This window comes from Lepidochelys kempii, chromosome 10, assembly GCF_965140265.1.
Source record: "Lepidochelys kempii isolate rLepKem1 chromosome 10, rLepKem1.hap2, whole genome shotgun sequence".
NCBI lineage: Eukaryota > Metazoa > Chordata > Testudines > Cheloniidae > Lepidochelys > Lepidochelys kempii.
The window spans coordinates 18,494,343-18,518,831 of NC_133265.1; the positions used below are offsets into that span (position 1 = coordinate 18,494,343).

Here is a 24,489-nt window from a genome sequence, read left to right on the forward strand (position 1 = left end):
GATACATATAGTACATGATCAGCAATAACCCAAATTGAGGTGAATACAATTTTAACAATACAGTTTAAATATTAGAATCTGAATACTCGGGTACCTCACTCATGAAAAGTTGTACAGAGTTCGTTATGGAAAGCCAAATATATCAATGAGTGAAGATTGTCCATCAGTAATAGAATTTAGGGTAGGTTGTCTATTTAGAAAATACATTCCATCACGTGCACTTTCCTCAGCTAAGATAATTGGAGCCGTACTTTGTAACTTGTGAGAATTTTACCCATAGGTTTTACCTTCAGTACACTGGCCATTAAGCCACCATTTTCAGGTCCTCATGAATTAATTTCTCATAAAAGTTAAATTCCAAGTGGCTTTGTAGTTTTCAGTTGTAAAACAAATATTGATAGTGGAACTTTGGTACAGGAAAAAGTTACAGTACCAGTTCCAAGTCTAATGTGAATTAGCACTGTAAGTTCACATAGATGGAGGAAGTATTAGTCCAGAGGTTAGGGTGCTAACCTTGGATTTGGGAGACCCTGATTCAATTCCTTACTCTGTCTGTGTGATCTTGAATAAGTACCTGAGTCTCTTGGTTCCTCATCTGTAAAATGGGGATAATACTTCCCTACCTCACAGGAGTGTTATTAAGATAAATATGCTACAAGATTGTGAGGTGCTCAGCTACTGTGGTAATGGGGCCCATAATATATAACCTTAAATATACTTTGATGAAACTATGATAAAAATATCAAGTCATAAAACTCAAGGTAAAATTATGAAGTTGTGAACACGTTTTCCAGTAATCAAACTTGCCTTTGCTAAGCCAATATCTACTTTTTTCCTTTTCCTTTAATGCTTTGTAGGTGCTTCATGATCTTGCCTATTTTAGCTTTCCTTCTTGACTATCTAGATCAATAGGAAAGACCCTTTAATGCAGCTGTATTAGCAACTTTACATACATATTTAATAAAAATCATTTTTGTTGATCCCTGGTAGTTAAGTTGTCTGGAGTGCCTTGTTGGGGCTGTTTCCCATTGCATGGTTGTACTGTACTGCCCTGGTGGACTAATAGCTTGAAAAGCCATTACATTTTCACCAGTCTAGTCTTCAGTCTTAACATGTGAATATCCTAAAACATTTTTTAAAAGGAAAAAAACCATTCAATCTATGATTAACAGCTGTGACATACTTTTAACCCCATAAGTGAAGATTATCAGTTTGGGGCTAACATGCCCTATTTATTGTCCCCACGGTTATACAGTAATTTCTCAACTTCCTTTGAAATCTAGTCAAAATTAGGTTTTTGTAATCAATGGGGTTTTATACTAGTCTTGTAGGAAACTAAGAAAAGGTAGCATGGCCTGCTGGAGAGGCACCACGCTGGGAGTCAGGAAACCTTGGTTCTATGCTCAACCTTGCCATTAACTTACCATAGTGCCTTCCTGGCAAGTCACTTAAATTCTCTCTGACTTCCATTTCCTTATCTATAAAATGGGTATAATATTTACTCTTTTTATGTGAAATGCTCTGAAATCTATAGATGAAAAGCACTATAAAAGTGCTAAGTATTACTTTTAAAAAACTCTTTGCAGCCAACAGGGTGGTAAGCGGGCATTTTGAGGGTGCACTCGAGCAACCTGCCAGCCTGTGTCCTGGATCCTGCTTCCCGGCGTTTCTCCAACCAGCTTCCCCTTTCCTCCCTACCTGGGCCTCTAACTTTGGACCGTTGGGTCCTCAGCACTGTGGCTCAGGGTTATACCCTCCAGTTTTTCTGTCTCCCCCTCACACCCCCCTTCCCTGTCCCTCTTCAGGGACCCCTCTCATGATAGTCTGCTTATGCAGGAGGTCCCTCTAAATTACAGGGGCCAGGGTTTTTACTTCTGTTACTTTCTAATCCCAAAGGGGGGCTAAGGCCCATCCTGGACCTGCAAGACCTCAACAAATGCGAAGTTTTGCATGGTCTCCCTGGTCTCCATTATTCCTTCCCTAAATCCAGGAGTCTGGTATGCTGCCCTCTATTTGAAGGACGCTTACTTTCATGTATCGACATTCCACAGGCGCACAGGTTTCCCACATTTCATGGTGGGGTCTGCTCACTATCAATTTGCGGTGCTCCTGTTCGGCCTGGCGACAACCCCAAGGGTGTTTACGAAGTGCATGTCGGTGATGCGTCTTACCTCAGGCATCGGGATATCCAGATTTACCCTTATTTTGGCAATTGGCTGTGAGGCCTGCAACCATGAGCTATGCCTCATGGCGATACCGGAGGACAAGGTGCGCGCTGCCGAGTACGCAGCGTCCAGTGGGGCTTGTAAAGAGGTCTGTGCCACTGCCTTGCCCTCCTCCACTATCGCTCCAAACTCCTCCCTGGACACTGTTGGCACGAACTCCTTGAACCTGAGTAACGAGTTCCAGGAGTTGAAGTTATACCAGCTCAGAATTGCCTGCTGATTGGCAATCCTGAGTTGGAAACTGCCCTCCCCCCTCACCCCCGTCGAGTACACCTTATGCTCAAAGAAGTCCAGGCACTTGGCATCAGGCGCTGGGGCTTGTTGCCCGTGCCTCTCCTTCTCGTTCACTGCTGCAACCACCAATGAACAAGGCTGCAGGTGTGTGAAGAGGTATTTGTACCCCTTCGATGGCATGAAGTATTTCCTCTCAACGTACTTGGCGGTGGGAGGGATGGAGGTTGGGGTCTGCCAGACAGTCTTGGCATTGGCCTGTATGGACTTAATGATGGGCAGAGCCACCCTTGAAGGATCTTCCAGGGCCAAGATGTTAACCATCGGATCCTCCAACTCCACCACCTCCTGGGCCTGCAGACCCATGTTGCGTGCCACCCTGCGAAGGAGGTCCTGGTGGGCACGGCTGTCTATGGAGGGCGGTCCGGAGACAGAAGTGCCTGCAACGGCCTCGTCTGGGGAGGACGACAAGGAGGCTAATGGGGGAACAGGGTCCTCCTGCTCTTCAGGGACCTCCCGTCCTGTCTTGCTGGCTGAACCAGGAAGACCAGGGTCCTGTTCAGGAACTGGAGTTGGAGTTGGTTCCACAGGGGGTGGGGTGCGGGCATGGCACCTCCTCGGCACCCCAGGGGTGAGGCGATTGGCGGAAGCCTCCAGCACCTGTGGTTCAGAGGTGGACGATTGGGAGCCTTCAGACTGGGTGCCCTGGGCTTTGTGGTATGCCCAGGGGGTTCAAAATGGCCACTGCGCTGGTCCCTACCACTGTGCAGGCCACGGTCCTGCCTCCACCACAGAGCATTCACGGCCTAACCAGTGCCAACCCCAGTCGGAGTATCTAGATCCCGTCTTCGCGTCTGAAGATTGGGATCTGGACCGCGATGGCCAGGGTGATTCTGAGCGGAGCTGATCTGATGAGCAGTGCCACGACCTGGATTGATGCTGTGATCTGGAGCTTCATGGGGTCCCTGAGTGACACCAGGAGCGGGACCTGCTGCGCGACAGGGATCGACACAGAGATGGGCATCACAAGCGGAAGTGCTGGCACCACCTGGATCGGCGCTGCGAGTGCAAGCGGTGCCGTGATTTTATCCGTGGTGCTGAGGGATGGAGCATCACCGGTTTGCCTTGGGACAGTGCCACTTGATGCAGTACCAAAGGCTTGGCGTAAAGGGTGGGTGACCTCAGCGCTGTCATGGCGATGTGGTCCCTCACAGCCTCAAAAGTGGCCAGGGTGGATAGCAGTTCCACCTCCTTGATGACCTGGGCCGGGGAGTCAAACGGCACCGGACTCGACAGTCCCCCTTGCGAGGCCGAAGTCGATGGTGCCATCTCCGCAGACTTCGGCGCTGGATGCTCCTCTCGAGGACACACCCCATTGGCTAGCTCCAGAGGGGTGGACCTCTGGGACAGAAAGCTGCTCCTCCCTTGCTTCTTGCACTTGTCGGCTTGGTGAGCCTCCCCCAGACAAGTGTCGTCGGGGTTGCCCGTTGGCATGGGCTTGCTGCAGGACTTGCAGGGCTTGAACCCCTGGGATTTGGGCATGTAAGCCCTCCCAAGGAAAAGCGGTCAGGATAGAGGATAAACTCCCCAGCCCAACTGCTAACTACTAACTAATGACTAAGAACTAACTAATAAGTACAGAGAACAAGAAACAAACAAAGTTAGGGAAACATGGTAGAACTTGCTGAGCAAGATGCAACAGTTCCAACGACTGTCACTGGCGGTAAGAAGGAACTGAGGAGGCGCCGGGTCAGCAGGATCATATATGGAGCACCATGAAGGTGCCACTTCAGGGGGCTCCACAGCCAACTCGACGGGTGCTGCTAGGGGAAAAACTTTCCAACAACTGTGCACGCAGAGTGCACGCACCTAATTGGAAGCGGTATGAATAATCACTCGAAGAAGAAATTGTGTGTCCGTGACTGAGGAGGAAGAGGAGAGAGTTGTAAGGGGGAATTCAAGGCGATTTGAGGGGAGGAGAAAAGTCACATTGTCTTTTGTCAGTTTCCACTTGAAACAAATCAGCAAGATCCTGTGCAAAGAAAAATGGAAGTAGGAAGGAAGGTTTGAGGAGTGAGTCAAATGTGGCAAAAAGGCAGAGAAGTTGAAGTAGAACTGTTTAGCTAGGAAAATGGGAGAACTGAAAGAGGAGAGAATTAATTTGTTATGGAGCAAGACCGCCTGATCAGGGGATTTCCACCAGATAGACTGCAGCACGAGATCAAGAACAGAGGAAGTGGATGTTGGGGATGAGCCAGGGCTGGGAGTTTGGAGGGCAGACCTTGTGATAGGAGAGAGCGGCAAAAGAGTCAAGTTGTGGAGGAGAGTGAAGCATGGAGAGAATCAACAGCTGTATCAATGGAAGAAAGGAAAAAGAGGCAGGGAGGAGAGCGCTGAGAGCAAACAATTCAACGCTGATGGAAAGCAAGTCACAGAAAGGCCAAGAAATAGGGCATGAGGTGGGGGCAGGGGGTTGATAGACGATGTTGAGGGAGACCAGCTGAGAGCACCAGAGAGGTCAGAGAGACAGCAGAGCTTGGTCAAAACCAAGTCCAAGCCCATTCGGTGAGTAGGAGAGTTGAACCATGGCTGCAGGTTGAATGAAGAGGTGCTGGTGAGGAAATGTGTAGCTAAGGAGTCCAGTAAGTTGTCAACATGAAAGACTTGAAGATTGTGAGGCACAAGAGGAAGAGAGCAAGCCAGGAATCTAAATCAGAGAGGAAGGCTGATGGGAAGGACTGTAGAGGACAGCAAAAAGGAGGGGGAAAAGGGGTGGAGAATTAGATGCAGTGCTGTTCAAAAGAGGAGAAAGATAGGGAAGAGAGAAGGTGTTGGAAGTGGCAGGAAGAGGACAGGAGAAGCCCAACACTCTCACCTGGTCTGATCCAAGGTGGGGAGTGTGGCTGCAGAGGCAGTGTCAGACAAAAGTACCACTGTGAGACCCAGGAGCTGGAGGGAGAGATATATTAAGAGGTCATGGATGACCGATCTTTTTCAAGATGAAGTGGATGTTCCAGAAATGGAAAGCGAAGAGAAGGAGGGAGAGAGAAAGAAGAAGGATGGGCATAAGGTTAGGAATGATGGCATGAGAAGGGTGGAAACAGGTGTGGGACATGGAGAAGGTGGGGATGGAAGGAAGGTCAGGGTTGAGGCAAATGTCACCAGAGCTGAGGAGGCGGTGGCTGCAGAGGATGTGGGTTCTGGATTTATGCTGGCAGGAGAGGGGCAGAGTACAGGATGGAGATACCTCTACTACATGGATCCAAAATCCAAGTGGTGACAGATCACATAGATAAGAAGGAGCTAAGTCATCTTTGCTTGGTCAGGAGGCCATTCAGTTCTGGACTACTTGTGTTCATCAAGGCCCTACATTTTCCAGGCACCCAGAATTTGATGGCAAATCACAATAGTAGCCAATTCTCAGACAACCATGAGTGGCTGATAAAGGACCCAGTGTTGATGAGAAACTTTTGCAAGTAGGGATACCCATCACTAGATCTATTTACCAGGAACCAGAACAAAAAATGCCAAGTGTTCTGCTCCAGAGGAGGCTCCAGTCTAGGCTCCCTGTTAAATGCCTTTCTTATCCCCTGGATACCAGGACTTATCTATGTCTTCCACCTAGTCCTCATGATACTGACAATCTGAGGAAACCAAGGCAAGATGCTGGATACATGATTATGATAACCCTGGCCTGGGTCAGGCAGTTCTGCTATTCGGATCTGATGAACCTCTCACCGCAGTCCCCTGATCACTTTGCCTAGCATAGGATCTGACCGTTGTTCTGTGAAACTACAACTGGACACTGCATTGTTACAACTGACGCCTGGATACTGGCTGGCTAACATCCACCAAAAGAACCTAAAGTTCACATTCTACCCTAAAGCACAAAAGCCTCAACTAGACTGACTTATAAACCTAAGTGGAAGAATTTTATTTCAGCATCTCATCACTAGCTGTCTCGAAAACACCCTTTTCAGCCATATAGGGCTAGTAAATAGTTCAGAAAAAATCTGGACTTTCTATTAGTTGCATGGGAGTCTATTTAGCAGCTTTATCTTCACATCACTCTATCTAGGACCACAGTGTGGGTTTGTTTGTATTTTACTCTACAGGGGTGGTCTCCAACTTTTTTATGCACAAGATCACTTTTTGAATTTAAGTGCAACCCAGGATCTGCCCTGGCCCGCTCACTCCATCCCCCCTCCCTCCATCGCTCCCTCTCCCCCACCCTCACTCACTTTCACTGTGCTGAGGCAGGGGTTGGGGTTTGGGAGGGGGTGTGGACAGGGGTTGGGGTTTGGGAGGGGGCCCAGAGGTTCAGAATGTGGGAGGGGGCTCTGGGCTGAATCTGGGGCAGACTGAGTCTGGGGTGTACCAGGTGATAAGAGGTACAAGCTCTGGGAGGGAGTTTGGGTGCAGGAGGGGGCTCTGAGCTGGGGCAGAGTGTTGGGGTGCACGAGGGGGTTTGAGGTGCTGGCTCTGGGAAGGGGGTCAGGGCTGGGTCAGGGGCTTGGGGTGTAGGAGAGGGCTCGGGGCTGGGGTGTGAGCTCCTGCTGGGCGGCACTTACCTTGGGTGGCTCCCAGTCAGCAGCATAGTGGAGTTAAGGCAGGCTCCCTGCCTGCCCCACGCTGCCCCCAGAAGCGACCAGCATGCCCCCATGGCCCCTGAGGGGGTGGCGGGACAGGGGTCTCCGTCCACTGCTCCTGGCTGGAAGCACTGCCCCTGCAGCTCCCATTGGCCACAGTTCCCTGTTCTTGGCCAATGGGAACTGCAGGGGTGGTAGTTCCAGGCAGAACACGGAGATCTCTGCCCTCGCCCACCCCACCTCACCCCACCCCCCAGGAACTGCGGGGGCATGCTGGCCGCTTCTGGGAGCGGCGTCGGGCAGGCATGGAGCCTGCCTTAACTCCGCTGTGCCGCTGGATTTTTAGCAGCCAGAGCTCACGATTGACTGGCAGAGGCTCCAGGATCGACCAGTCAATCGCGATATATGGGTTAGTGACCACTGCTCTATAGTGTCTAGATTCCTTAGTTGCCTTATTTGTGTTCTTTTTTTCCCCCAGTTCAGGAGTGGTCCTCTTGGGACCGCAATATAGTATTAATAGGGTTAATGGGCCCTTCCCAACCCTTTGAGCTCTTGGTAACTTATTCCCTCTACCACTTCCAATGAAGACTGCCTTTTTAGTAGCCATTATGTCAGTTTGAAGAGTATGAGAGATTCAGGCCCTCAGGGTAACTCCCCCTTATACATTGTTTAATAAAGGTGGGGTCACTGTCAGGCCTCATCTCAAATTACTGGCCAAAGTTGTTTGAGTTCCGTATGGATCGATTTATTCATCTCCTAGTTTTCTTCCCCAAGCCTCTCCACGCCAGGGGAAGCTAAACTTCATAGCATTGATTATGTAAGGGCCCTGTTGTATTACCGTTAACAGGATAATCATTCAGAAACACACCTAGACAATTCATGGCCGTTTCTGAGAGGATTAAAGGTCAGGCAATATTCTCACAAAGATTATTGAAATAGGTCTCTGACTCAATAAAAACACATTATGAGCTAGCAAACTTCCATCCACATGCACCCATTAGAGTTTCTTCCTCTAGCGCTCACGCTGCCTCTGCAGCCTGTTTGAAGAACGTCCCTATTTCTCAAAAAGAAAAGGAGTACTTGTGGCACCTTAGAGACTAACCAATTTATTAGAGCATAAGCTTTCGTGAGCTACAGCTCACTTCCTCACTTCCTCCCTATTTCTGAAATTTGAAGGGCAGCTAGCTGTGGAGTTCACTCCACCCTTTTACAAGACACGCTAGGCAGAGGCTTCCCAATTGGTATCCATTTTGGTAGGGTGTCCTGCAGTCATCATTTAACTGGCACTCCTGCCAACTCCAAGCAAACAGACAACTGCTTGTTAATCACAATAGTGGAATCCATGTGGACAATCACTCAAAGAATAAAGAATGGTTACTTGCTTTAGAGTAAAGCTGGTTCTTCAAGGTGTGTTGGTCACACAAATTCCATGACCTGTCTTCCATTCACACTACTACACCGCCCCCTTCCCTGGAAATCTTTATTGACAAAGGAATTGAGGGATGGTTGGACCTGTTCTGCCCTTTGTGTGGGGAGGGAGCAGAGAGGGGGTGTGCGTGTGTGACGACGTCTAGGGCATAGGTCCCTAGGCAGCACTAGTCCCCCTACCAGCACTAGTCCCTAGGAAGACTGCAGGCAAAATCTAGACTGCCAGGCACTTTTGAGTAGGACCCCAATACCTTTTTATTTACTTGTTATTTTTTTAAAATTATTTTCTCTGCAGTCTGGACCTTGACTATACCTTGACCATGACATTTGGACCTTGACAAAAAATTGACTACTCCTGCCCCATACCAAAATAATCTGATCTTAGACATGTGTGCATTAAAAGTAAAATTCCTATAGACAACACATCTTGAAGAACCACGATCACTGTAAAGTAAGTAACCATTCTTTCTTTTTATTTACCTTCAGGTGTCTGAGTCTTTAGGTACACTTAAATCATGTTTTCAAGCTCCTCTCCAAAATCAGGAGGGCTTAAAACTTGCTTTTTAAAATAAAGCTGAAATTCTTGCATAAAGGTTCAGCTCCTTGGAGACAATTGACTAAATCAAACATCAAATCTCATTGTAAAATTACACACGATGGGACCATTCTACCAAGCTGATGATTGGTGGAGGCATGACTCATGGTTTTTGAAGGCTTGAAGTGGTTTAGCTGAAGTTCAGACTGTTCTGTGGTTGTGTATCCATTTTGTTTGTTCTTCTGTTGGCCCTCCCTTCCTGTTAGCTCCATCCACCCATTCCGCTACTGCCCATAGCTGCTTTTCCATTTGCCAAAAGCACGGGGACTGCGTCCGCTATGGCCAAACCGTGCAGTGTGTGCCGGATCGGCTCTGTCCACACCACTCTGAAACCACCCCCCAACGTGCTTTCCTGAACAATGCATCTCTCCGGCATGTGGTGTTATCTGAGTGTTCCTGGCGTAGCCACCTGAGGGTGCTGCTCTGCCCAGGCACAACTATCACCATCCCCCCACTTGCTTGGCCTTTAATTCCACTCTGCTGCTTTCTTTTCTTTTTGCTCGTCCATAGTCCTCTTCTGGGCTGGCCATAGGCCTGTGCTCGTTGCAGCTGTGCCCTTATGGACCAGTGTCTGTGAATGGTTTTTGTACCTGTGGCAACTACTGAGGCAGGCGCCTGCTCAAGGGGCAAAGTACCCACTGAGGGGTAGCTGTGAATGGGAGACTCTCCTCTCCTAGATGTGGGGGGCTGTGAACGGTGGCGTCTCCCCCGCCCCCAGGAAACGTGGGACAGCTGAGAGGCTCTCCCTCCCATTGCCCCCAGGAACTTGGCAGACAAGTGAGAAAGGCCCCCCCCCCCCCTCCTGAGGGAGATTTCGGCCACCAGTTAACGCTCTACACTACTGCGAGGAAGAGGAGAAGCGGATCCCTGATTGGTGGCGGCCTGTATTCAAACAGCAACTGCCAGCAGGCAGGCTCCGGTTGTAGTTGAGCGCTCTGGGATTGACCTGACCCAGGCGTGGAGTCCGCCAACCAATTTGGCGGGCACGGCGTCTGGGCGGAGCTAGCCGCTTCCCCCACCCCGCTGGACGCCGCGTCTATAAGGGCGGCGGCCGGGGGGGGGGCTGGCGAGCTGCTGCAGCGCGGTTTGACGGCTGCAGTGCAGCGACTGGGAGGGCGCGGCTAAAGGACGAGAAGCAGCAAGCGCACCGCACCGCCTCGCACAAAATGGCGGAGGGAGATAACAGGAGCGCCAACCAACTGGTGAGCGGGTCTTGTGGGCTGGCCAGGGTCGCTTGGGAAGCCGGAAGGGGACGTGAGCGTCTCCGGCCCCTTGCACCGTTCTTCTCGCTGCCCCGGGCGCGGTCTGCTCGGGGAAGGAGGGAGACAGTGGGGCTGCGTCTTCCCTGTCCCCCTTCCCCCCCCCCCCCCACGCGTCTTCAACCCTCGCTCTCCAGCCGGGGGTGGCGACCAACGAAAATTTATCCCCTCCGGCGTTCCGTAGTGAGGGGGTCCTGGCTTTGTGTGGGGGGCCGGGCCGGCCCCGTTTCGCCCGCCTCCGGGAGATGCTGTTGGGACTGGCTCCCGCAGGCGCGGGGCAGTCTGTGCGGTGGGGACGGAGCGCTCGCGGCGGGAGGCCGAGCCTACCCCGCGGGCGTTCTCCGGGCAGATGGCGTGGGGCCGGTGGCCCACTGAGCCGAGCGGGGGTGTGCGGCCGCTTCTGGGTGCTTCCCCCCGCCCTGGCTGACCGCCTGAGCCCGTCGAAGCGCCGGTGGCCCGACGCCTCCCTTGGTTCAGCCTCCCCTCCCCCAGCCTTCGGTGGCTTTGGTCAGCGCGCGCAGGAGGGCTCCAGCCGCTGACTGCGCAGGGCGTCCTCGTGGTGTTCGCACCTGCCCCTGTTAATAAAGGGGACAAGGAGTAGCCCGGCGCTTCCCAGCAAACCTCACACGAGGCCTTGGTCGCTTGTAATTGGCCCAGCCCTGTGTGCAATTTTAGAGTCAGATTGTTTTTTAGGTAACATACGCAGGCTTTTTTTTTCTTAGTTTGTAATCTCTGTGAGAGAACCCACCAGGCTTTCCTGAGGGGATGGTCATATTTCAGCGTATTTAGGGTGTGACTAGGTGTTTGACAGATGTAAGAGGACCGCAGAAGATGCAGGGTGGCTAGTGGGGTACTTTAAGGTAAGGGCTGGATATAGCTACAAAACTTAGGGTGGAAGAAGTGAAGACTTGACTTAATGGGTGGTGGTAGCCAAACAGGGGCAGGATGCCATTCATCTTCCATTCAGTTTAAAATGTAAGTAAAACAAATCTGAGAAGTAGTTTTGGGTACTCCCTTGGACACTTTTTTTATAGCTATATTTTAATATTCTTCAACTTGTATTATTCTAAAAATTCCAAATAGACAAAAGGGGGGAAATTATTTCTTGAAAATACAGGAAGGAGGAAATAGCGAAACTGATGTAGGTGCTACCAAATGCACAAACTAAAACAAAAACCTGGAAAAATCATGCTAATTCGCTTTTAAGAATTAAGAATGGTCTTGAAGTTTGGTGGATTAACCATGACTTTGTATGAGTGGTTAACCCATTTGTTGTTGTTTATATTAGAGCAGAGGGTTCTCAAACTCTGTGATAAGAAACCTTATTGGAAGTGATATCCCAAAAGGTCTTTTTAAAATTTAAAAAGTTTCATGTACAGTCATCACCTACACTGCAGCATTTCAGAAAATGCTTGGGAAGCAAAATGCACTTGCCTGCTTTGAGCCATAATGGTCAATAAGACTTTATTTATTTATTTTATTTTTTTTGCTAAGCCTAGCTTTCAGCTTGCACCAGGCTGCACAATTTGAGCTACTAAAGTGAACTTGCAAAGTTCCATGTCATCCTTCAGCGCTCATCTCTAAAAAGAGACACGTGTACACTGCTGGTTCAAAACGTGCAGCTGTGCAGATTGGTGAGATAAAAGGGCCTGTCACAAACAAAGCCACTGCAGAATATGAGCTCCCTCTGCACTCTCTACCCTACAGAGGCTGCAGACTGGGCCCTGCTGTACTGGGAGGCCTGGGGCACATGGGGATTTTCCTCCTATCTCCCCAGGGAAGTATGCGCGCTTGCTGGGGGTGGTGTCAGTTGGGTCTAGACTGTCTGGTGGATAAAAGCCTGTCTGTGATGCTAAGGAGAGCCACCTGGCTCTTCAGCAGCAGAACTGGCTAACTGCAATCCCTGCTTGGCGGGGGCTGGAGTTTCTGGGGAGCAAGAGCGCTTCTACGCCAAGTGGTATCTGATACCCAGGTAAAGCCAAGACTCCCCAATTCCCCTTCCTTCTGAGTCACCTGCTCTTTAGTTATACACAAGCACAGCCCTTTTCTCATTAATGGTGCTTTTTAAAATTTATGCAAGAGCAAATAAAAATGTTTTGTATTTTATTTAAATTTTGTGGGGTTTTGTTTTGTTTTTAAAGGAAGCAAAATGAATTTTGACTCACACTCAGCAATAACCCAAATAAGAATTAGCAGGAACATCAGACTTAAATTAAACAAGTTAGTCAAGTCATTGACTGTAGCTCAGCAGCATATCAAAATATATCAGGACACCATTTATGATATACTTATTTGTTGTAATTTGAGTAACATAAAAGGCCTAGTGGTGGCTTCATTATGTTTTTTGTTGTATGTTATAATTAAGTGTTGTTGTAATTAAACTTGGGTGAGATTTTTAGATTACATTTTTTTGTTGGAAATTGAAAATATTCATTAATTGAAATGTATCGTTCGGATGAAACTTTTATCAGGAAGGTTTCTCAGGTCCGGAACAGAAGTTCTGGTTGAAACCAGAAACCCACTGTAGAGTAGCCAGTCGCCCAGTGGTCAGGGCACTCTCCTGGGTTGCAGGAAACCCATATTCAACAAGACTCTGGTTTGCATGATTCAGATGAGAGACTGGAATCTGGGTCTGCTATATTCGGTGTGAGTGCCCTAATCACTGTTTTATTGGGTATTTTAGAAGTGTTTATTGTGGGAGGAGAAAAGGTCTTGCTTTTGTTTCACATTGGAACAAAAACAAATGTTGAAATCTGAGAATTTTTTATTGGAATTATCTAACTTTTTAGGCCTCCTAGGCATTTACTTCACAGTCTGGATATACTTAAATTAAGCTTATGAAGGGCTGAATTAAATGTGCATAGGAAACAGAAATTTGCATGTGATACCTTGAATATCTTATTTTCAAAAAGGTGTTATGGGAACCAATAAAGGTTGGGGAAACACTAGACTAGGGGATTTCTTCTATGTCTGAAAATAGCAGATTACAAATCTTTTAATATAGCACTATGTCTTGGGATGCTATTCAGGTTGTGAGTCTCAAAACAGTGTAGGGGATTTAGAGACCCATTCTACTCTGCAAATTGCTTGAAAAATCTCAGTCTCACTGTTTTGATTGAAACTGACTATATAGCTTTATCCCATACTCTTTTGTGTCTGACTGAGGAGAATTTTTGATATAAAAATGTTTTTCTAATTGAAAAAGGAAGTAACCATATATGGTATCTTAATAAAAAATAACTTAGTTCAGAGTGGCTTCACAACCAAAGGTCCTTATTTAATATAGTTGGTGTATCTGTAAAGCACTTTAGATGTAAGAATTATTTGATTTCTTAATGAATGATAATGCTTTTTTTTTTTTAATACAGGCTGCAGAGACTGCAAGTTTGGAGGAACATTTGCAAGGATGGGGGGAAGTAATTCTGGTAGCTGACAAAATCCTTCGTTGGGAGAGAGCTTGGTTTCCACTTGTATTGATGGGTGGTGTTTCCTTTGCTTTTCTGTGAGTGCGATACCCTCTGATCACTTACATCTTCAGATAGCAAAAATGCAGTGAAACTTAGCAAGTCTTTACTTCTCTAAAGATGCATAAACAGAGATCTTGGAGTAAGAATCCTGCACAAATGCAAGTAAAGCAGAACTCCCCAAGTTCTAAAGATTTCTCTTTCTGAGCGCAGTGGTAACAGGAAGGAGCAGAAGCCACGTTCTGCCCACACACAGGCCAGTGGCGGTGCTGATTTAGTTCCAGAAACCTTAGAGGACCAACTATACCTAGACTATCCCTAATGGGTTTGTCTAACCTGTTCTTTAAAACTTTCAATGACTGAATTTTCACAACCTCCCTTGGTAACCTATTCCAGTACTTAATTGTCCTCAAGTTTTTCTTAACATCCAACCTAAATCTTCCCTGCTCTAGATTAAGCCGATTACTTCTTGTCCTGCCTCCAGTGGATATGGAGAACATATGTGCACATAGTGATTCTTTGGTGGTTGGAAAATAATTCAGACTTTTTGTAGGGATAAAGTACTACCGGTTTCTTGATTCCTGAGCTAGCACTCACCATGCCTTGCATTTTCGTAAAAGCTCCTTGGTGTATCAACGCTTAACGTGGGTTGGGGAAGTATCCCCAACGTGCTATCCTCGGGATGGTGTTGTGCATGCCTGTGCTAGGGAACTGTAGATCAAGAGTGACAATCTTAAGATGACATCTTCATAGAATTAGAAGTACAAGTGAAGTAACTGTCCCTTCCTGAAATAGTGTAAACGTTCTGTATTGCTAAACAATCTGCATAGCACATTGTCTTGCTGCAGGTTTTAGTGCTAACAGGTTTTAGTGTTGTTCAATACAGTGATATTTTGGAGGTACTGCCGAGGAATAGTTCTGTATTGGTATTCTTTTTTTGGTTTTTGTTTTGTTTTAAATCACTGGAGTTAAGAGCAACTTTGAACCACTTAACTTGTTAAATTTGTTTAAATCTAAATTTTGTGTTGAACTCAAACAACATCCTTTTAAATGCAGCAATTTAAAGATTTAGACAAACTGAATTTTCAGAAATCCACAAGCAAGCAATTTTTACATTGCCTTTTCTTTACAGGATGATCTACTACCTGGATCCTTCAGTTCTTTCAGGTGTCTCTTGTTTTGTCATGTTCCTGTGTTTGGCTGACTATCTTGTTCCTGCTCTTGCTCCTAGAATTTTTGGCTCTAATAAATGGTATGTAAAATCAAAACTAGACAAATAAACCCCTTATGGCTTTCCTATTTATGAAAATGAACATTGTCAAAATGGGCAGTTGAGTGGCTAATATCAGGTCAGTTGTGTATACCATAGCATGTAAGGGTAAGGCGCTCATCACCTACTAACCAAAAGATGCCAGTGAGTCCAGTGGTAAGAAGTCGAGCTTCATTTTATTTTAGAAGATGGGGAGGGTGGGGTACTGCACATCTTCCCAGCTCTACCTCATTTCAGCTAAAGACCTCTTTAGTGATGGGCATATTGCCTTAATCTGCTTTAAGATGTTGCCCTACTACTAACTTTATTCTTTTAAAGCTAACACTTCAAGTCTTAACAATTCAAACTGGTGTTAAATATGATTGGTGTTAAATATGACCTAACTAAAAATCTAGAAAGGGGAGTATACAGCACATGAATGAAAATTTTAGGTGCTGAAGTGGAGGAGTAGTTCTAAACATAAATTAGGATGAAGAAAGTAATACACCGAGGGACCTAGAGTAGAAATTTGGGTGGGAAATAATCAACACTTCAACTTGGGGGAAGGGAAGTGAATTTTTACAGAAAGAAGTAACAATAACCTGACCTACTGGAAGAAAAACCTAGAGAATTACATGTTGGATTTAAAAAAAAAAAAAAAAAAGAATCTAAAATGGGATAATTGGCTAATACCAGGGTAAGACCGTACGGCTGTTTGAAAAAAAATTCTATGCAAGAGTATCCGCTAGTGTAGCCAGACTTGGCAGTGGATAAAACTTCAGTAGTATGCATCTCTTGTGCATGCTCTAACGTAGCATTATGCAAGCCTTTTGAATTAATTGCCCCTGAAAGAATAGTCCACAATTTTTGAGAGATTCAGTGTACAGTGAATTCTAGAACAAGTTCAAAGTATACAGTCAATTGATAAATGAAGGGTGCTCAATAAAATGGGCAGTAATTTAAGGAAATGTAAAAGTAAACAAAATCAAGATCATGCTTCAATGTACATAACACTGATGTTGAAAAGTTAAGAGCTCTGCGTGTTCTTTGCTTTTACTGAAAGAGCAATGAATTTTACATCCTGAACTTTAAACTGACCTTTGGATGATATCTTAGGCTAAAGATATTTCAGATTGTAGTAAATTTATTTTTAAAAATTCCTTTTTAAAAAGGACCACAGAACAACAGCAAAGATTTCATGAAATTTGCAGCAACCTGGTAAAAACTCGTCGCAGAATTATTGGCTGGTGGAAACGTCTCTTCACATTGAAGGAAGAAAAGCCTAAAATGGTACTTTACACACTTGGTCCTGAGGGGTTGGGGGTTGAAAAAATTACTTAAACTGTGATTCTGCTTTATTCACATTTGAAACAAGGGTTTTGTCTCTTTATGAAATGGCATCTTGTATTTAGATTTGGCAACTCTGGTTGAATTTGCAATGTAGGGAACACATCTTATTTTTGTAAACCTACCAAACGAGGGTTCAAAACACTTCTCAATGTAAACTCAAACTCTGACCAACCTTAACCTTAAAGCAGAGTATAACAACTTTGAGGAGCCCAACTTCTGAGACCATCTTAAATCAGTGTCTTTCAGTAAGCACCTGCCATCTGAAAACGAGGCTCCTTTTAAGGTGTGTCAAGTTAGGCACACTTTAGAATACCTTGGCCTAAAAGTAACTTTAGATGCTGTATCTTTCTTATCAGTTTTAATGGTGGTGCAATTAAACTAAATATTTCTCTACCACATCTGTGTAAAAGACAAAAGGAACAATTAATACACTGGGAAACTGATGAACTGAAAATATGAACATTCGTCTGTGATCTCAGGTCAGGCATTTTAAATGGTGTGTGTAACTATAGTGTGTAATGGTTGGGTGAGCGAGGGGCGCTTCCAATTAAAGTGGTTGGAGGTTCATTTCCCTTCTTAAATTTGGGAATTTAAAATGCTGTGAAATCCCGGACAGGACTTGAGTAACTTAATGTTTTATCTCTCATTCTTAGTACTTCATGACCATGCTCTGTTCTCTTGCTGGAATTGCTTGGGTAGGACAGCAAGTTCATAATCTCTTCCTCACCTACCTTATAGGTAAGTGTTCATACTTTGCGGAGTGGATACAAACAAGAATATTTTCCCCTCTTCTGAATAGAGACACGATAGCCAAAAGTTCACATGCTAAACTGCTCATTTGTTTGAAACTCACTGTTTCCTGATGGACCTACTTTCCCACTTCCACTGAAAGGACAAGCAGTACAGTAACTCCTCACTTAATGTCATCCCCGTTCACGTTGTTTCATTGTTACGTTGCTGATCAATTAGAGAACTTGCTCGTTTAAAGTTGCGCAATGCTCCCTTATAATGTTGTTCAGCAGCCGCCTGCTTTGTTCACTGCTTGCGGAAAGAGCAACCTGTTGGAGCTAGCTGGTGGGGGCTTAGAACCAGGGTGGACCGGCAGCCCCCCTAAGTTCCCTGTGCGGCAACCACCTAGCAGGCTATCAATTGCTGGGCAGTTCAGCTGTCTCTCCCCGCCACTGCTGTGTGCTGCTCCTATTCTCTGCCTTGAAGCTTCTCCCAGGAGCCTCCTGCTTGCTTTGCAAGGGGGTGGGGGAGGAAGTGGGGTGCTAATGTCAGGGTGTCCCCCTCCCCCTGCTCCTGTACCCCATCTCCACAGAGCAGGCAGGGGAGGGACATGAGAGTGTTCAGGACAGAGGGAGCTTGCTGGCAGCAGTTGCTGTCTCAACTTGTTGATCTACTTAAAGGGGCAATGCACATCTCTCTCGCACACACATACGTCTCTGTGTCTCTCTCATGCTGTGTCTCCTTCCTCCATTCGTGTGGAGTGTGAGGCTACATTAACAACAATGTAGTGCTATTCATCATTTAGCAGTAAGGCATTCCTTGGGACATATTCGATCCTCTGACTCCACCATCTCAAGCAAGCTTCACAATCATCATTGCTGTGTACAGCATTAAATTGTTCGTTTAAAACTTATACGGTGTGTGTGTGTAAAATTGGATTTGCTTAACATAGTTTCGCTTAAAGTAGCATTTTTTAGGAACGTAACTACAATGTTAAGCAAGGAGAACACTTAATATAAAGAACATTTAATAGGGTTTAGCAAACGTGGGGTTATATAGTGAAAGGAACTTTTTATAAGAAAATATACTGTTAAGTAATTTGTTCTGTCTGATCTCATTTTAGTGAGTGTTTTGTTGCTGTTTCCTGGATTAAACCAACATGGAATCATTACCAAGTATGTTGGAATGGCAAAAAGGGAGATTAACAAACTTCTCAAGCAAAAGGAGAAGAAAAATGAATGAAGCATCACTTGCTAATTAAGCTACAGCATAAGATGTCCCTGGGAACAGTTTCTAGAATTCCTCTATACTTATTATAGAAGCAGTTACTTTGCTCATTGGCTCTAATTAAAATTGGGTCCCTATTCAGCAGAAATGCCATTCTCTCAACAGCTGTGAGGGTCTCCTGTTTCCTCTGGTAGGCACATAGTTTTGTAGCCTGCTGGTGATTATATTTGGGAAATACCTATTTTATGCAATGGGGAGCCCTGCTGAACTTATTTAACATCCACACCATGTGGGAAGTCTTAGCTGCTAAAGCACAAGAATTGGCACTTTTGTAATGTATGAATAGTATCCTCATAATGAAGTTAGTAGTGTTGCCCCACCATCAATAGGCTTGTGGGCGCAGAAAGCAGCGAAGTATGTGATTTAAGAACTAGTTAATTGGTGTGGAGATTTTTTACTACTGATTCTAGTGGGAAGGGACCAATTAATAGTCTTCGTTCCCATTCAGTTCTTTCTGGGGGCACTTGCACAGAACTATGGCTAAAAATGAATCTATGGCCTAGCTAAAATAGTATTTATTTGTTTCTGTTGGCTAGCTTAATCGGTTGAATAAACCATGGATTATTTCTGCCAAATAGGGCTCCTGAACACTTAAATTTGAATTTAGTCACTAGCTGTAGTGTATCTGTCAACTCATTGCACTGAAAATATGTTGAAAGTGGCCTAGGGTATATGTACCTGAACAGTCAATTATTTTGAAAACTGCTGTAGTCATGGAGCCATGTAACAAGTCTGTTTTTATGTATGTTGTCCTGTCCATAGATGTACTAGATATTTCTGTCTCTTGTAAATAATCCTGTCTTCTGAGTTATGACTTCAGTTTTTAAAACTGTACTTCTGTTTCCTCAAGTAAAAGCTGAAAGATGTTTACGTATCAAGGCCTCTTAAAAGTTGAACCTTCGTTTTAAAACTATCTTTCTTCTATGTTTGTTTCAACTGTAAAACAGGTAAATGGTGGTACCTTTTAATTTAAAATATAGACTTGAGAAAACCATTTTGAAGAGTTGCTCTTTCGCACATCCCTGGTGTGTGTTCACAATGTATCTGATCTTTGCCAGGATGAGAGTGGAGATGTGAAAATACTTTCATTCTTCAACCTCACAAATGCATCTATGGGCACAGGGCTACTATCTTAAGTGTCTCCCCTACTGCACTTAATGTAATGATAGTAAACTTCTCTATTTTTTTTTCTAAAGAGTGGAGCTTGTCAGTATAACTGCTGTTTGTTCAATCTGAGAAGTAGTGCCTATGCTGTTGAGAAGCCCGGAACATCATGGGAACAGAAGAGACTGTAATGTCTTTTCTCTGCAGCACATGGAATTCCTTCCACTGTTGCTTGTCATAGCTTTCATAGCAGCAGCTGCTTATGACTGACCTAGGTCAATTTTTAGGAACTGTGAATAAATCTGTGGGGAAAGGGCATATATGAAAGTGACAAAGCAGGCCCAATCAACAAAAAATACAAGTTTGAACTCTACAAAGTTAGACACTGCTGGGGAAAATGAAACATTTGTTAATGTCTCAAAGCTGACATTTAACTAACTTTGGATTCTGACTATGATGAGTGTCCCATATAATGAGCAAGAATACTCTGATACAGAATTTCCCTTAGCCTCCATGGCTGCAGAGAATCTTTAAAATGTAAACTGATGCAGGGTTAATACTTTAAGCCTATAAGTAGCCTGAAGTAGTAGCTTTCAATGGTATGAACTTTTCCATCTTAATCAACTTTGAAAAATATATGCTAATGTTAACTTGCTCACTTCTAAAGATCTCTCTAGAAACAGCAGAACACAATTCCAAACAGCTTCTAATGGGCTTCCCAGATGCTAAAGATCTGTTTTATCAAGCTTCCAGGCCTCCAGCTTTTCCCCAGCCAGTTTTCATAATGTGGATTGATGCATAACGCATACTGAAGCTTAAATTTAGGGTGTATGTTTAAAAACAACCAGCTTTGTTAAATGGTATAACCAAGTAACACTGTGGTATTCATATACAATAAAAACATCCCATTTAAAAAAAAAACTGTTGCTGAAGAATCTCCAGACATCTGTGACGTAATTCAAGAGGTTCACTCCAAAATCTAGGCTTGCAAGGATTACACTGGCTCTTGGCTATGAATGCTTTCATGTGGCTTGAAAACTGGGTGAAGACCATAATGAAAGATCAGCCTTGGGGATAGTGAAGTAACTGTTCCTTTGTTTTGAAGAAACTATACCTGGCATTTTTCTGTGCATGTTACTACCAAAATATAGTGGCAATTTGGAAAAAAATACCTTTGTTGAAGGGATGCAGTGGGAAGAGATGCCTCTCTGGGGAACAAGACACTTATTTTGGCATCATATGAGTACAACTACTTAACCTTTTATTGCAGCACCTGTAGAAGAGCTTGGAGGATGGCTTTCTCACTTCTCTTTAAAGCAATCCACTCCACATAACTATTTCACCACTCCCTGTGCTTTTTGATCCTGGTCTCCAGAAAGGGCTGGAGATGAGGATAGAATTTCCATAGAGTCCTAAAAGGGGTTCAGGGAATGAAGTCACCCCATTGTTTTCTTCCAAGATCTGTTGATTCACTTGCAGAGAATGGAAAAAGACAGCTCTGTGACGGAATCCAAATAAGTGATATCTTCTTGATTCCAAACTTAGAGTGGTACATCTGCTATATTAATGATAAATACCCTCATGCAGAGTTTGTGGTGGGTGGGAAAGGCCTTCCACCTCCCAGTGAATGTCATGTTATCTTGTGAATGCCTGAAATTTAACTGCACAAAATAAAAGTAAAAATCTTTTTTTTATAGTAATTTGGTGTTAGCTGTACAGAAGTAGGGGGAACTGTGAGCATGTGTGATCCTTAACATAAAGATATCCTTTTAAAATACCAACAAAAAACAAGCTAACTATATTCTTTGTATTTTGGTAAACTTGAATTCGGATAGAAATGTTCATCTTGCAAAAGGAGTAATAGTATCTTCACATCCTAGATTCTACTGTTCTCTACTCTTTTTTTTGGTAGCTTAAATGTCTGTATTTCCTACACTGATATAAAACTGGCCTATCATGCCCAGTTTAGGATTTTTTTCCTCTCCCCACAGATCTCTTCTGTGGGCCTCAAACTTATTTACTCAAACAATTTACTCCTTAAGACTAAGTTTTTTGTTTATAAATCTATGGCTCCTCCATAATGTTTAGTGAGTTGTGTGCAATTTCAAAAAGAAAAATGGAACAAAGGAGGTTTAATCAATCATTTCAATTTCCTCACTTCTGCTGAATGTACCTGCAGTAATATACACCATGCACAGAAGCTGAGTGAATGTACCACTGTGATTTAAATGGAATATTAGTACATCAGGGGATACGGCTAGAGTGAAAGGGTCAAATCCTGTAATGTGCTCTGTACAAGTAGCTCCCTTTCTCAGAAGGAAAACTTTAGGATCTGAATGCATGTTTTTCATAATGCTGGAGAAGACTAGTGAGTGTGAAGGGCTGCTGTTGTAATTACATCAGTCAAGAAAGAGCTACAATGAAGGAGTTACCTGTAAGAAAATATAGCAACCAGGGAAACTAATTCCTCAAAACTCAAACCTGACCTTTTCAACAAAGCACACAACTGCTAACCAGTCTCATTAGGAGTGCTATCATACATGCTATTAAAAGGAGAGATCATAAATAAACTAAGGTAGAAAGTTTTTTCAGGGTTTGTCTACATGAAGAAACTTACCAGCATAATTATACCAGTAAATTTCCTTGTACAGGCCACCTCTTATGTCTTCTGTGTTTTGAGTCACAGTAGCAGACCCAAACGCTTAAGGTTAGGCAGCTGTGGTTTTGTATTGCTTGAATCAGATTTACTGGTAGAGTGGTGCTGGTCTCCCATTGTGGGGCTTTCTGACTGCATGAGGTGCTCAGTACCTTTCACTGTCACAGTTCCTTTCAATTTATTTTCCTGCTGTTTCAAAAGAGATTTCAGAGTTTAAGGCTGGATGGGACCATTGGATCTAGTCTGATCTGTATACCATACATTTCATTGTTATCCCTGCATTGAGACTACTATAAGTTGTATAACCATAGTGCCAGGACCCCAGTGTGGTAGGCACTGTACAAATACAGAACAAAAAGACAGTGCTTGCCTTCAAAAAGCTTACTCTCTAAGTAACTTGTGTTGGACTAAAGTGTATCGTCCAGAAAGGGAGGCACTCAGCTTTTTTTCTCCACTAGATGAAAAATCCCTTAACTACCTTATATCTTCTGGTGAAGGCCTTACAGGCTGCAATCAAGTAATTTCTCAATCTTTTTGATAAACTAAACAGAATGAGCTCTTTGTATCTCACTGTAAGGCATTTTCTCATTGTTTGAATAATTTCTGTGGTTCTTTTCCCTCCCCAATTTTTCAAAATCCTTTTTAAAATGTGGGTTATCAGAATTGTATGTTGTATTTCAGTATCAGTCTTACCAATACAAAATAGAGAGAAAATCACCTTCCTCCTCCTGTTTAGTTTTCCAGGCATTGCATTAGCCCTTTTTGCCTCAGCATTGCACTGGGAGCTCATGTTCAGTTGCTTGTACGCTCTGACCCTTAATTCCATTTCAGTCACTCCCTTTCAGGATACATTTCAGAGTAACAGCCGTGTTGAGTAACAGCCGTGTTAGTTTGTATTTGCAAAAAGAAAAGAAGTACTTGTGGCACCTTAGAGACTAACCAATTTATTTGAGCATGAGCTTTCCTGAGCTACAGTTCACTTCATCAGATGCATACCGTGGAAACTGCCGAAGACATTATATACACACAGAGACTATGAAATACAGTCCCCCATTTTGTATGAATGGCCTGCATTCTTTGTTCCTAGATGTATTAAAATATTTTGTTTGAATGGGCTTATTTTACCAAGCACTCCAGATTATTGTGTGTGACTGCTCTGTCCTTATTATTTACCACTCCACCAATCTTTTTGTGTCATCCACTAATTTTATCAGTAATTTTATATTTAGTTTTAGGCAATTGATGAAAATGTTGAACTGTACTGGACCATGCACATGGTAACATACACCATGCACAGAAGCTGAGTGAATGTACCACTGCAGAACCCTGCTAGAAGTATCCCCATTTGAAGATGATTGACAACTACCTTGTGAGATCCATAAATTAGCCAACTCTGAATCCATTTAACATGTGCTTTACTGATGTCTAATGCTATTTTTTTAATCAGAATGTTATGCTAAATCAAACAGCTTACAAAAGTCTATTATGTATATAGTTACCTTTCTCAACTAAACGTGTAATCATCACAGAATTGGGTTTGTCATAAAACCTATTTTCCATAAAAACATGGGCTGAATTATATTCCTATCTTTAATCCTTTATCAGTGTAATCCCCTGTCAATTTTTGCTCAGGATTTATGTCAGGCTAACTGCTCTATAGCTGAGTCACCTCATATGCCCCTTTTTGAATACTAGCACATTAGTAGTCTTCTGGTATTTCCCTGGTATTCCAAAATTTATTAAAAATTAACATCAGTGGCCAAAGATCTCCCCAGCCACCTGTTTCAAGACATTTGAGGACAAATTATTCAGGATTGTTCATTTTAAAATGTTTATCCCTAGTATATGGTCTTTGATCTCCTCAGTTACTAATGCACTGGAAACTACTTCATGAGCCTCATGTATGATTGCAGGTTTCAGAGTGGTATCTGTGTTAGTCTGTATCAGCAAAAACGAGTCCTTGTGGCACCTTAGAGACTAACAAATTTATTTGGGCATAAGCTTTCATGGGCTAGAACCCACTTCATCAGATGCGTGGAGTGGAACATTTAGTAGCAGGTATATATATACATAGTACAGGAAAAGATGGGAGTTGCCTTACAAGGTTGGGGGTCAGTCTAACAAGACAATTCAATTAACAGAATACCAAGGGAGGAAAAATCACTTTAGTCGTGGTAATGAGCATCATCTTGTTTCTTTCCAAATACAAAACAGAAATATTTATTGAATACTTTTCCTTTTTTGGTATCATTATGAATAATTTTACCATCTGATGTCATTTCCCTAATGTCTTTGGAATGCTGTCAGATGCACAACACAAAGC

The 24,489-nt window shown here is 44.1% G+C and overlaps 1 protein-coding gene across 2 annotated transcripts; it reads left to right on the forward strand.

Moving 5' to 3' along the window:
• Positions 1-10,080: 10,080 nt before the first annotated feature.
• On the forward strand, positions 10,081-23,747 carry ARL6IP1 (ARL6 interacting reticulophagy regulator 1). 2 transcript variants are annotated; one of them, XM_073362327.1, is made up of 6 exons: positions 10,081-10,270; positions 13,696-13,829; positions 14,924-15,043; positions 16,213-16,330; positions 17,044-17,128; positions 23,396-23,747. In XM_073362327.1, the coding sequence occupies exons 1-6, from the start codon at positions 10,235-10,237 to the stop codon at positions 23,407-23,409; spliced, it is 507 nt and encodes a 168-aa protein (XP_073218428.1). In that variant the 5' UTR covers positions 10,081-10,234; the 3' UTR covers positions 23,410-23,747. The 2 variants fall into 2 exon arrangements, with proteins under 2 accessions (XP_073218428.1, XP_073218427.1); XM_073362326.1 differs by lacking the exon at positions 23,396-23,747 and adding an exon at positions 18,243-23,290 and having other exon boundaries at positions 10,101-10,270.
• The last annotated feature ends 742 nt before the right edge of the window (positions 23,748-24,489 follow it).

What these genes read in the sequence shown, in the direction of transcription:
- ARL6IP1 (XM_073362326.1), top strand. Translation starts at nt 10,235, where the DNA reads ATGGCGGAGGGAGATAACAGGAGCGCCAACCAACTG. An exon ending in ACAGGAGCGCCAACCAACTG is followed by an intron (nt 10,271 to 13,695) that starts GTGAGCGGGTCT and finishes TTTTTAATACAG; the next exon opens with GCTGCAGAGACTGCAAGTTT. An exon ending in GGTGTTTCCTTTGCTTTTCT is followed by an intron (nt 13,830 to 14,923) that starts GTGAGTGCGATA and finishes TTTTCTTTACAG; the next exon opens with GATGATCTACTACCTGGATC.